The sequence below is a fragment of the Tachypleus tridentatus genome, chromosome 10 (assembly GCF_004210375.1).
Source record: "Tachypleus tridentatus isolate NWPU-2018 chromosome 10, ASM421037v1, whole genome shotgun sequence".
Lineage (NCBI taxonomy): Eukaryota > Metazoa > Arthropoda > Merostomata > Xiphosura > Limulidae > Tachypleus > Tachypleus tridentatus.
In genome coordinates, this window is record NC_134834.1 from 32,399,660 (window position 1) to 32,413,777 (window position 14,118).

Genomic DNA, 14,118 nt, shown 5'->3' on the forward strand with positions numbered 1-14,118 from the left:
TTGCAGTCAAACGTGTGTATCTATACATGTTCCTACCGTGACCTTCAAGGCACAACTCTTTCTCTTCTTAACATAACTGTAGTTGTTTATCTAATCACAGATATCCAGCAAATAACTTACATGTACAGTATATATAACCATTATATTCTCGGATCTTCTTTTTGACAAGTTGAAGCTAAAAAAACACGTACGTACGTATCCATATATATATACATACACACAAATGTATAGTGCATCACTGATTTTGTAATATTTATTTCAGTATTATTACTTTTTGCATGTGTATCAAACACAACTAATGATATTATAACGAGATTACAAAAACAACATAGCCTATAATACTAACCCAGAAACAATCAGTGCGTGACGTCTCTTTTCACCACTCGATTAATGGTCTACTTACGTTAAATGACTTAACAGGTGTCAACACCTGAATTCTTTGTAACTGAACAAGCTATGACATACAAAACTCTCTTTTATAAAAGTGAAAACAGACACGTGAAAATGCACATTTATGGTTGACATCCACTCTTAATTAAGTTCTTTCCTCGTTAACTTATTTAACTTTACAATCTGAGTACATATATAACTTCTGATCAAAGCAAACTACATACTTAAAAAGAGAAACTCAAACTGTCCGTCAGTATAGCTAATTGAGTATACTTTACGTTTCCGCCAACAAAGATTATAATGAACTCTTCCATAAGGTTATTTTTCTTACTGTTAACAATATTATTCTTAAGAAAAAGTTAAAGAAAGGACAACATACGGTTTTTGTGGCACAAAGAAAGACGCCTTACAAGCTATAAATAATCATGAAATTAATTTCAAAATCACGCAACATCTTGTACGTAATTATCTGCAGCAAAGAAACAAAAAAAAAAGATACACTTACAAACAACCTATGGCTACTGTGAGTGTTATGCTACACTGTTTTTTTGACGTATTAAACACACAAACATATACGTATATTCGACTTGTTTACAACTTTTACGTTTACAACAAACGGAAAGCGTTAAGTCAGGTGCTGACTGCACAGCGTATATATATATATATAAAATTCGGTTAAAATTTCACTTGTAAGCCTCTTTCAGTAATGTTACGTCAAAGGTATTTTGAAAGTAATATATTGTTTAGCATACTGAGTGTAATTTACAAAGAAAAACGTCTGAACTTTCATTTTTGTCTTGCCTGTAAGCAAAGCATTTATCAATTTAAAAAATTCTGCTCAAAGTTAACAGCTGTATTTGCTACGAAACGACGATCTCTTGAGAACACAATGTTTCGTATCTTGTTACTCACTTATCAACAAAGCCCAGCTTCGAAAACAAATACAGTCAACAGCTAAATAGATGGAATAAATTATAAAATATTGACATCGATGGTGTAAGGAGTAATTTACGGTTTATAAAGATACTGGCCAACGCGAGCTCCTAAAGAAGCGAACAAAGGAATCTAATGGGAAATTTAGAAGTCTCAGAACAAACCACAAATCTGGGAATTTTTTAAATAGTTTCTTTATGCATTATTTTCCTCTTGAAAACATTTTGTTTACTCATTTTTGTTTCAAAGCTACGGAAAATTTATCCAATGACAATATGTTTTAGCGAGTTTAACAAGCAATGGTAAACTATTCTACTGGCTCAAATTATCTATTAAACATCAATGTTTATTATGTTTTTCGTATTCAAACAGTTTACACAAATAAAGTAATGATTGTGGACAAGAACATACTTAAAAAATAAGAAAGGTAACAGTGACGGTTTGTTGTGCCTTAATGATTTAGAACCAGAAGCTGTGTGTACTGTAACGACATAATCAAAAGAAATGTTTATATATCAATCAAGTTGAAACTGACTGGATATGTACAATGAAAATACCTTATTAAGAATAAAATATAAAATTTGGAAATTCTAAAACAAAATGATTTTTTCCCCTCCCGAAACTATCCCACAATACCTGTCCCCCCCCCCCAATCAGTTTGAAAAGAGTAAAGTCTTTGTTTCTAATAAACAATTTCTTCTCGGTATTCGGCATTTAAAACCCGTGTGGTATTCCGATTTCAGTATTTCTAGAGGGCAGGACAAGGAACCTTTAACAAGCCAAGTTTACTTTCCAGCTGTCAATAGTTTGCTTTTTTTTTTTTTTATAACAATTGAACTACTACACAGTATCGGAACCTTGTACTAGATCAGACACCATGAATCAGACAAAGTCTTTTCTAATTTAGAACTACTGTCTGGAGAAAAGGCAACCAGTACGAGGTATCCCCCGCCTACATGGCTACTCTGAACGGATTAGGTAGACTAAATGTTACTTTTTTATTATAAGTCTATATGTGAAATTGCGGCAATTGTTCGATTTAACAACATGTAAAGGACTCTACCCTTGGACCTTCTGTTACACACTTTGATAGACCAATCCCAAAGCCTCAAATCTCGCTCCAACTAACAACAAATGTCAGTAGCTATTTAGTTCAGTCGCTAGATTTGCATGTTACAAACAAAGAGGAAGAGGTGGTAGTGATATTTACAATGTTAAGTATCGCCCAAACCCGAAGTAAGAGTCAAGTTGGTTATTGCAAGTCAAACAAGAAGGATTTAATAAATAAAAATTCAATAATTTATTTAAATGTGTAATTACTTACAACGTTTGTTCTTCTTTCTCTATTCTTATGCACAATTTTCTTTTTCTTAATCGGACCGTTAATACAAATTACTGAAATATGATACCTAAGTGAGTAACCTTGTTTTCCTAAATAATAACTAACAAGCTTTCCCACTCAATCTGCGTCAGTTACCATTTTCAAAATGAGACTGTGGAACTGAACGCTTGTTCGATGAAATGTCATAACATTATTCACATACCTAACTTAATTTAGGTTACTAAATGGTGAAGGAAAATAGACGCGAAACACTACATACATTATTACACACTTAACCTCTATAACAGATATAATGGTATTTCTTTGATTTGCTAACCCAAACGGTTGTGATAACTCAGTAATGAGCCTTGAGGAATTCGAACTGCAGTCCATAGCAGAGGGTACGTCCAATCAAAGAATGCATTAGGTCTCTACGTCACAGTCTTTTCAATTTCAGCATTGATGAAAAAAAAGAAAAAGAAATATTCAAGAGATACGCACAAACGCTAGTTCATCTCAAGTGGTTTTGGTTTTTTTTCTGTTTTGGAATTTCGCGCAAGGCTACACGAGAGTTATCTGCGCTATTCATCCCTAATTTAGCAGTTTAAGACTAGAGGGAAGGCAGCTAGTCATCACCACCAACCGCTAACTCTTGGGATACTCTTGTACCAACGAATAGTGGGATTCACCGTAACATTATAAGGCCCCTACGGCTAAAAGAGCGAGCATGTTTAGTGCGATGGGGATTCGAACCCGCGACCCTCGGATTACAAGTCGACCGCCTTGACCCACCTGGTCATGCGAGTCATATATAATGTAGTAAAAGTTTCAAACAATACTGGAAATCATGTACACTGATTTAATATTACTAAAACAGTAAAAGATAAAACTGAATTCATAAAAAGAAAAAAAAATGACATTTTTCGTTCGAATGAGTCATTTTTTTTTGTTTTATACTAATAACACTATGTTTCTTCACAGCTACATCGGTACGCGTACACATGCGCTATATCAGACGAGATAAACACAGTGAACGTTCCACGTGAATTTCAACACATCGCCTAAAAACCTTCATTTAAATAGGTATTTGTTTATGTTCTGTTCAAAAACAGTTCCGTTTTTTTTAATCGCAAAACAACCATTGCAAATGGTTTTTACATGTGTACGTAAGTGTGCATAATGTCTGGGCGATGATGAAAAAAAAGTTTTTTTGGGGGATATGGGTACACTGTATAAGGATAGCAGAGTATTTTCAATATGCCACTATTCACAGTGTGCGGTGTTTATTTCCTTCTGTTGGTTATAAAATGTTTGTGCTGAACAAAACCAAAATAACTGATTTTTCGGAAGCAAAACAACTTGGAGGGTGATTCATCCAAACAATGTTACGTTAAGTGATTACATTACATAACATGCATTAAAAATTATTTAAAGATGGCTCTAACCAGAAAGAAGATTACACCGCAAAGGCTGCCAACAGAACACAACAACACGGTCTTCACCCTTCTGAGTATAAAATGTTACTCAAAATTATAAAAAAACCCAACAAAAACACAATTTACAAACAGTATAAACATACATTATTTTTTAATCATTACAGGTTGGAGAAAAGGCTATATATGTACTTACTATTGATGTTTGTTTTCTTATAGCAAAGCCACAGCGGGCTATCTGCTGAGCCCACCGAGGGGAATCGAACCACTGATTTTAGCGTTACCGCTGTACTATCGGGGGGGCGCTTACTATTAATATAGCACATCATATGTTTTCTCCAACTTTGCGAACAAATTGATGTTTTAATGAGTTCTAAGTGCAAATCTTTCAAATTGATCCATAAAAACAACTCAGTAACTTCACTCTATAAGATGTTTAGATTCTTACTTTATCTGATGTAAAAACAGTGACAGTTTCTGTGAGCTGTTTCTCAGTAGTTGCAAGTCAAAAGCATTAACTCTAACGAGACCATAACCGATTATTTAGATGTAGCCAAATTAGAAAGTTCTAAACAGCCTGCAACAGTGTCTTGGAGAACTTTAGAACCACAAACTGTAATAATATATCTACAGTTTTGAAACAGTAGTCTGCATTAAAATGTCTAGTAGGACTTTAAAACATCAGTTTCCTCACAATGTCTAAGAGTTTTAGAACAACAAGCAACAAAGTGTCTAAGGGAGGTTTATAAACCATCTGTAATGCAATATTTGGAAATGCTTTAATACATGTCTAGGAGGGCTTACTAGCAATTCAAACACAATGTCTAGGAGGGCTTACTTGCAATTCAAACATAATGTCTAGGAGGGCTTACTAGCAATTCAAACACAATGTCTAGGAGGGCTTACTAGCAATTCAAACACAATGTCTAGGAAAGCTTACTTGCAATTCAAACATAATGTCTAGGAGGGCTTACTAGCAATTCAAACACAATGTCTAGGAGGGCTTACTAGCAATTCAAACACAATGTCTAGGAGGGGCAATTCAAACACAATGTCTAGGAGGGCTTACTAGCAATTCAAACACAATGTCTAGGAGGGCTTACTAGCAATTCAAACACAATGTCTAGGAGGTCTTACTAGCAATTCAAACACAATGTCTAGGAGGTCTTACTAGCAATTCAAACACAATGTCTAGGAGGGTCTTACAATGCAATTCAAACACAATGTCTAGGAGGGCTTACTAGCAATTCAAACACAATGTCTAGGAGGGCTTACTAGCAATTCAAACACAATGTCTAGGAGGGCTTACTAACAATTCAAACACAATGTCTAGGAGGGCTTACTAACAATTCAAACACAATGTCTAGGAGGTCTTACTAGCAATTCAAACACAATGTGTAGGAGGGCTTACTAGCAATTCAAACACAATGTCTAGGAGGGCTTACTAGCAATTCAAACACAATGTCTAGGAGGGCTTACTAACAATTCAAACACAATGTCTAGGAGGGCTTACTAGCAATTCAAACACAATGTCTAGGAGGGCTTACTAACCATTCAAACACAATGTCTAGGAGGGCTTACTAACAATTCAAACACAATGTCTAGGAGAGGAGGGCTTACTAATAATTCAAACACAATGTTTAGAGCAGCTTTAGTTAATTCAGCAACAGTAAAATGTGTAGAAGAGTTTTAGAAACACAACCTGCAAACAATGTGTAGGAAAGCTTCAAAACAATAACCTAGAACAATATGTCCTGTCCAAAACATAATCCTCAGGAAGCTGATTATGTTTACATATTATTATTATACACTCAGTAAATAGTTACATACTCCAGATTTAATACAATGTAAATATTATGTGTAAAAATGTCTCGTATAATGAGAAACAAAAGCCATCCTTTCCCATCATAAAGCTTAGCTACAACTGGATACAGGAGTAAGTACTTTCATGATGTTCTAAAAACACACAGGTCCAAGAAACCTTGATAAAAATGAAAAACTGTATAACCTGAGCAAACTGGGAGAAAAAGAAAGGTCCACCTTTCAAAATCACTCGAGTTATTGGGTTTTTATTTAATTTTTATCATGTTTATGTCATGGAATCAAACCTTAGGATTACATTTAAAACATAATATTTTAAACATTTATCAACCTGTTACATTACAACACACATGCATGAAATGTTCAACTGATACAACAAATATTGTTTAAACGGTTATGTCATGTGCAGTACTTTAAATATTTTATGTACAAAGATAACTTAGATGTTACAAAATAGTATCAACCCACTGCTGTTTTTTTTTGTGGGGGGGATAGGTTCTGGGCAATTGTTCTTTTCTAATAATGAGTTTTCACTTAACTTACAAGGAGTAACAAAGAACCATTTGATATTTCTACTTTTTTATTACAATTGCCATCCTACTCCAACTATACATAGAAACCCATTTTTTTTATATCTGATTCTGATCTCTAAATGACTCATCTAATTTCCCTGATTGTTGCAGGTTCAATGACACCTGAAGGTACACCATAAGCTAAACACAATCTGTTGTTATGCACATGAGTACCCAAGTATTTCTGCTGCTACCTAGGAACTGTTCAAGGTTTCAATAACATGGAGTGAACTTTAACCTTCTCTGACAGTGTCAAGGTCAAGTGCATCAGAGGTAAAAAAATGTTTTTACATGCTCATTTTGATAACTATTTTTGGCCTTATGTGTGTATTTGTATTTATCATTACAGTGGAACACAGCTTTAGATGGAATAAGCCTCCTGAGTCAATAATTGATTACCTTATCAAGTAAGTGTATTTAAGATTTATCCAAAAAACATTTGCAGTGACCTTCAACTGCTTCTTGAAAGAACATTTCTTAGGAATGTTCAGATAACAATTAATACAAAAAAAGTAAACATTTTACACTCACTGAGTACATTATTGAAAGAACTAATGTAAGTTCTTTATTTGAACAAAAAAAATATTTTGCTTCATTAAGGTCATCACTTTATATAAGTCTTAAGTTATCAATAGTTTGTTAAGGTAACAAGAAAATAACCTAGAATTTTGGAAACACCAATTAAATAAATTAGGTGATTAGCCACTTAAATCTTTTATTCCCAGACAGAGAAGAAAACCTGATGATGGTAAAACTAGAAATGTAGTTGCTAATTGTGTTAGCTGTTACCTATATAACACAAAATTGTCTACTCTAAATGGTGAACTTAAAGCTAAATAATCATTAAGAAAAGATCATAACAGTAGTATTATATGTATATGCAAACTGCTTTAACCTCTAGAATGTCACATTCATAACATACAATCATGGTGATAGTGATTGAGTAAATCAACATATTTCTACTTCTGGTACATCAGTAAGAATTTAGTTCATAAAGTTATATGTATCACAGTCTACAATACAGATGAAGCTGGAAACTGCTTACAGTGAAGAATAATCAGGGTGTACACACTTTTATCTTTATTTCAAAATTAATTAATACTCAAATTCACTAAGTATCAAAATTCCTGATTTCATTTTAATAATTTATACATTTCAACTTGGTCTAAACTAAACAGTTAACAACTTTAACTATTTATAATTTTTTGCATTTCAATAACTTCTCTAGACTCAATAATTCTAAATTAAAACATCTCTTTCGTTTCAAATGTAACCTGCGATAAATGTTTTTCCTGTAAAAAAAGTTCGACGACCAAAGCCTACAGCGCGTGCATGTGTTTTGACTGTCTTAAGCTGAGGTAAAGGTCATTCGTGTTATTGCAAGATCCATTACATTTACAACTTGTACAAAACATTTATGAATCTTAACACAACTTAACATAATTAAAGTAACAGTAGCAACACGACACAAACGACTCGTCTTCATTAGCAATAACGTCACTAACAAAAATACATGACAGTTAATACTTTCGTACTACTAACAGTTTTGCTCGCTTCTAGTACTAGTATTACTAGTACTCGGCATTTTTCTCTGAAGACAGTGAGTGTACTGTGTTTACATATATTACATAAACCACAAACTCTGGGATAAATGAAACAGATCACTTAGTCTACTATAATAAAATGGAAAAGAAAGAAAGAAAACTAGCTATTACAATGTATAATAAAAAACACAACGACAGTTAACCAACATTTACAAATATGAATGTCCCAATCATATAATACCCGCCATTTTAACAAAACACTTAACTACAAAACTTACTGACCTCTTTCGGGAGGAAAACTTGTCAGTTGTTCCTCATCTCGGCTAACTTGAGTAATAATGGACGTACTGTCCATTATTCCCGCATTAGTCTTTTACAGTTTCAGCAGTCACTGCGATTACTTTGATTAGTTAATTTGTTTGTGAATATTAAAACTTTCAAATTTAGAACTAAACTATAGTAGCAAATTTCTTCGTCAGTATACGTTCTTACTTTTAGGCGCATGCGCAATTGACCGTTAAGCGAGAATTTGTAAAGCTGATTTAGGTTGCCATCTGTTGGTGTTAATTTAAACCTGCTGAAGGGTACATGTAAAGTTTATTGCTATTTAGATAAATTAAAAAAAAAGATTTTTTTCAACCGAATGTGTTTTAAAACCTCATATAATTGGTCACAAATATAAATATCAGTTATAATAACTAAAGGATTGTACTTATTATATACAGATAAAAGTCGTTGCCTTCTGTTTAATACTCAGAATATCAAGACATAAAAAAGGAAATATCAAACACTCTTAGAATTAGAATGAATTATCTGAGGCAAAATAATTAAAAGTTAAAGTATGACTGTTGAAAATCACAGTTTATTGTAAGTTTCAGTGATGAAGAGAAAACCCACTTGTAGAGAAAAATATATATGTAAAACCATAGAAAACATCCAAATACTAAATAAAAAAACAAACATAAACAAACGCAAAATTAAAGAAGCCTTACTTATGCAACAACTCGAGCCCAAAATAAACCAATACAAAGGAACACCTTTATATCTATATTAATAAATATAATCAAACATCTAAGCACGCCCTTTACATTTCTACACTCAGTTACACAACCCCCTTCAAACATGTGGTCAGCTATCGTTCAGTTACCTCTTTCTTTCTTTGTGAACCTGACAATGACCGAAGAAAGTCGAAACGTTGTTCGTTCCTCTGTATAAAATTTTCTTAACCCAAACCAACCGTTTTTACATATATATTATGTAGAGTTTATTTCTTTTACAATTTGCTTGAGTTTTAATACTAATGTATGCTTTAATGTTAATTGATACGGCAGGTTTGATTAAACTTTTATTTTCTGAGAAAAGTTTTAAATCAAATTAGTAGAAATAAACGTTAAGTAAAAATAAGATAACAAAAAAATCGCAGTATTGTCCAAAGGCTATAAAATGCAAATATAATATCCTGTATTATCTTTTTTTTATATAAACAATCAATATAATGTTGTTATATTGTAAGGAATACGTAAGTCTTTAGTTTATAATAGTGTGTAATACAGTAACCAAGAAACTAAAAATATAAAGTAACATGGCTTGACTCTGTACAAAATGTGCACACATCGATATATATTTTTGGTTATATGTTTGTCCACACTAGATTTTTCTTGAACACTTTTAACACAATATGGTGATATCATATGTCTTCGCGATCGTAAACATTTTGTTTTGCATAGAAATGTAATAATGATAATGTTTGCTTTAAACAGATCGAAATTTAAAGCATTTCTTACGTAGGTCAAAAAATGTTATTAGCACGCAGTTACACCTTTATGAAAGTTATAAAATTGAAAAATAATTAAATTTGTGCAGCAAAATTAAGAAACAAAATGTTATGAATAATGAAAATTATTTAATTATCTAAGAAAAATGTGAAGAAGCAAAAACATACTGTAAAAATAATTGCAGCATAGAGAAAAACAAATAAACTACGCTTTGTATTATATATATATGCATCCAACAGAATGCGTAAATCGCACAAACAAACTTGGTTTGTTTTGAATTTTGCACAAAGCTATTCCAGGGCTATCTGCGCTAGCCGTTCCTAATTTAGCACTGTAAGACTAGAGGGAAAGCAGCTAGCCACCACCACCCACCGCCAACTTTTGGGCTACTTTTTTACCAACGAATAGTGGGATTGACAGCCACTTTATAACGCCCCCACGGTTGAAAGGGCGAGTATGTTTTGTGTGACGGGGATTGGAACCCGCCACCCTCGGATAACGACCAACAAACTTATTCTAAACCAAAAAAATGTGTGTGTGTGTTTTTCTCATAGCAAAGCTACATCGGGCTATTTGCTGAGTCTACTTAAAACCTAAGAATAAATTTCAACCTGACAGTACTTGTAGTTGTGTAATGATTATAATCAGTCATTATTTATTTCGACATCTAAATATGAAATTTCCCATAATACATTAACACTGTATATTGGGTGTAATTATGTAGCAAATGATCAAGATATTACGTCGAGTAGTATGAAGTACATGTCGTTCATTGAACTTTCTCTCTCTCTCTATCTCTACATATATATATATATACATATATTTTGTAATAACGTAAACGCCCTCCAACAGACACATAAATAAATGTATATAATTTAAAAGCAGGAATTTTGTGGGACTTCCCAACATCATTTTACTGTTAAGTGGGTCAAATGCGTGACGTAAGATGCTTGTAAACTTCAACACTATTTTGATCACTATAGCGAAAAGAAAGAAGCTGCTTACCATAAAGAAGCTGCTTACCATAAAGAAGCTGCTTACCATAAAGAAGCTGCTTACCATAAAGAAGCTGCTTACCCGAAATTAGTGCCACATTTACTTGTTTTTCACTTTCTTCAGTTTCAAATGTCAAAATATAAAAATAAATTACCGATAAAAAGTGAAATATCGAGGGTTTTGAAGTTAAGCACAAAGGTACATAACGGGCAATAAAACCCGATTTCTAGCGTCATATGTCTGAAAACATACCGCTGTACTAAGGGGAAAGGGGTCGAAAACTCAAGGAGTCTACAACAGTACAAGCTGCAGCTAAGGAAAATGGCTTCAGAATGTTTAAAACTGAAACACTAAGTTTTTATACTATATATAACATATCATTCTGTATAGACTTCTACCTAGCATCATGCCTAGTTCACGAATTATGGTTCAAGAATTCATGTAGTTTATGTAAGGATAAACAGCACATAAGAATTTATGTAGTTTACATGAAGATGGTCAGCACATAAGAATTGATGTAGTTTACATGAAGATGGTCAGCACGTAAGAATTGATGTAGTTTACATGAAGATGGTCAGCACATAAGAATTTATGTACTTTATATAAGGATAATCAGCACATAAGAATTCATGTAGTTTACATGAAGATGGTCAGCACATAAGAATTGATGTAGTTTACATGAAGATGGTCAGCACGTAAGAATTGATGTAGTTTACATGAAGATGGTCAGCACATAAGAATTTATGTACTTTATATAAGGATAATCAGCACATAAGAATTCATGTAGCTTAGATGAGGATAATCTGCACATAAACTTATTTCAGCTCAATAGATCTTAGCGCTTTCTCTTCACTGAATCTGTTAGTTTGTTCCAGTTTCATTTTAATGATGTATTTAATTTTATCATCAAATTATAATAAAGTGTTTCACACTCACTAATTTGGAGCGTCATAATGTACACCGATAAACAGGTAATTGTAATTATTTATACAGAATACCAAGAGCTGACTGATTGGTTTATTTAGCAGTTTATAAATATATGTATTTAAAGTGGGAAGGAAACAAAGGACACAAACTGAAGTAAAGTTTATTTTAAATGTGTTAAAATATTATCATTTCCGATTTATTGTGGAAAGAATGTCTGATTTCTTGTAGCAAAGCCACATCGGGCTATCTGCTGAGTTCACCGAGGGGAATCGAACCCCTGATTTTGGCGTTGTGAATCCATATACTTATTATAGTGATTCACCCCATTCAAAAATAATTAAAACATGTTATAGTAGCTTCATTTTTTCTCCTTAGTTCCTGTGGTAAGTAACAAAAATATGTTAAATTATTATCCCTTTCCTGTGATTAGTAACAAGTTAAATTATTATCCCTTTCCTGTGATTAGTAACATAAAGAACAAAATAGTTATAATTAACGATAAGAAGCTCTGTAAAACAGCAGGGGATGAATAAACATCACTTGTAATAACAGATAAGGAATTTTATAAGATGGCAGAAGAATAAGTAAACAGCAGATGTAACTAAAGGTAAGAAATGCTACAAAATGGCGGAAAGATAAGTAAACACCAGATATAAATACATATAAGAAACTCTATAAAATTACAAGGAATATTAGCAAATGTATAATATTTAAATACATGCAGAATTTTATGTGTTTCTCATTTATTGAAAAAGTAATAAAATACCGATAGCCTTAAGAGCTGAAGAATTGGATGTAAGTTGTTGTTAAAGTACCCGACTGTGGAAGTAAACTTGTACATAACGTCTAACTAAATATACCTCGAAACTTCGTATTAAATTATTAGTTAGTTGATGTAGTTGATAGATATCCAAACCCAATCAATTCATTCTACCGTGGCGTTGTTGTAGCTACGATAGCTAAAAGTTAAAACCATTAAATTTAGTAAAGTTAAAATGAAGATGGGTTGAGGCAGCATATAATCACTGAATCAGAACACAGCAAAATAACTAAGTGGACATAAGGAGTGTAATATCAGTTAGTGAAGCTGGGAAAACACAAAGTAAAAACGGTCTATCATACTTCTTTAGGTGTAGTCAATTTAAAGTATGAATGTTCTAGCTGTAAATAGTCGAAAATAGCCTCCCCAAATATTCTACTAGGGTATCAAAAAGATGACGAAACAATCGTATTAATTAAGGTTAATTGTAAACATATGTCAGACTTATAAGTATTTTTATGGCTCATGTGATATGACGATTATTATATGAAGATACAAGAATAAGTCACCTCGATGATTTTTTAAGAAAGGAGGAATTCATTCCAAAGAACAGTGCTTTACATTATCTCTAATAAGCTCTTCTAAAAGTCAAAGAACGGTGCTTCAAACCGCATCTACTTTTTTCCTTCAAAAGTAAAAGAACAGTGATTTACATTACCTCAACTAATCTACTCTAAATGTCAAAAAAACAGTGTTTTACATTACCTATACTAAGCGCTTCCTAAAGTCAAAGAACGGTGCTTTACATTACATCTACTAATGTCCTCAAAAAGTCAAAGAAAAGTGCTTTAAACTATCTCTACTAATCTTCTTTAAAATTCATACAACGGTACTTTCCACTATCTCTACTAATCTCCAATAAAATTTAGAAAACAACGTTTTAAACTACCTCTACTAATCACTTCTAAAAGTTAAATAACAGTGTTTTAAACTGCCTCTACTAATCTCCTCTAAAGGTCAAACAACACTGCTTTATATTACCTCAACTAATTTCCTCTAAAAATTAAAAGAACTGTGCTTTACGCTACCTCTACTTATCTTCTCTAAAAGTAAAAAGGAGTGTTTTACACTAATCAGTGATGTCGAGAAACCCACTTGTTGAGAAATTTATATGCAAAAACGGCTCGTTTGGGTTGAGAAAATATTTTACATAGAAGAGCGAACAACGTTTCGACCTTCTTCGGTCATCGTCAGGTTCACTATGTAAAATATTTTCTCAACCTAAACGAGCCGTTTTTGCATATAAAAGTGTTTTACACTACTTCTTGTAATCTCATTTAAAAGTCAAAGAAAGGTGCTTTACACTACCTCTACTAATCTCCTCTAAATGTTGGAAAACAACGCTCTACTAATCTCCTCTAAAAGACAAAGAACAGTTATTTAGAGTACCACTAATAATTTCCTCTGAAAGTCAACGAACGGTGCTTTACAATACCTCTTCTTATCTTCTTATCTTAAAAGTCAAAGAAAACTGCTTTACACTACCTCTACGAAGCTCTTCGTAAAGCCCAAGAACAGTGCTATACACTGCCGGTACTAATCTACTTTAAAAATAAAAGAACTGTCTTCCATACGACCTCTAGTAA

At 32.8% G+C, this 14,118-nt stretch overlaps 1 protein-coding gene across 1 annotated transcript in view; it reads right to left on the reverse strand.

Annotated features, from left to right (window-relative positions):
* Nucleotides 1-8,502, reverse strand: part of LOC143229012 (carboxy-terminal domain RNA polymerase II polypeptide A small phosphatase 1-like) — a 48,312-nt gene extending 39,810 nt beyond the window's left edge. Inside the window, exon 1 of the mRNA XM_076460628.1 lies at nucleotides 8,297-8,502. Within this exon, the coding sequence (XP_076316743.1) occupies nucleotides 8,297-8,369 (73 nt within the window). The 5' untranslated portion in view covers nucleotides 8,370-8,502. The remainder of the gene's footprint in view (nucleotides 1-8,296) is intronic.
* Nucleotides 8,503-14,118: the final 5,616 nt, after the last annotated feature.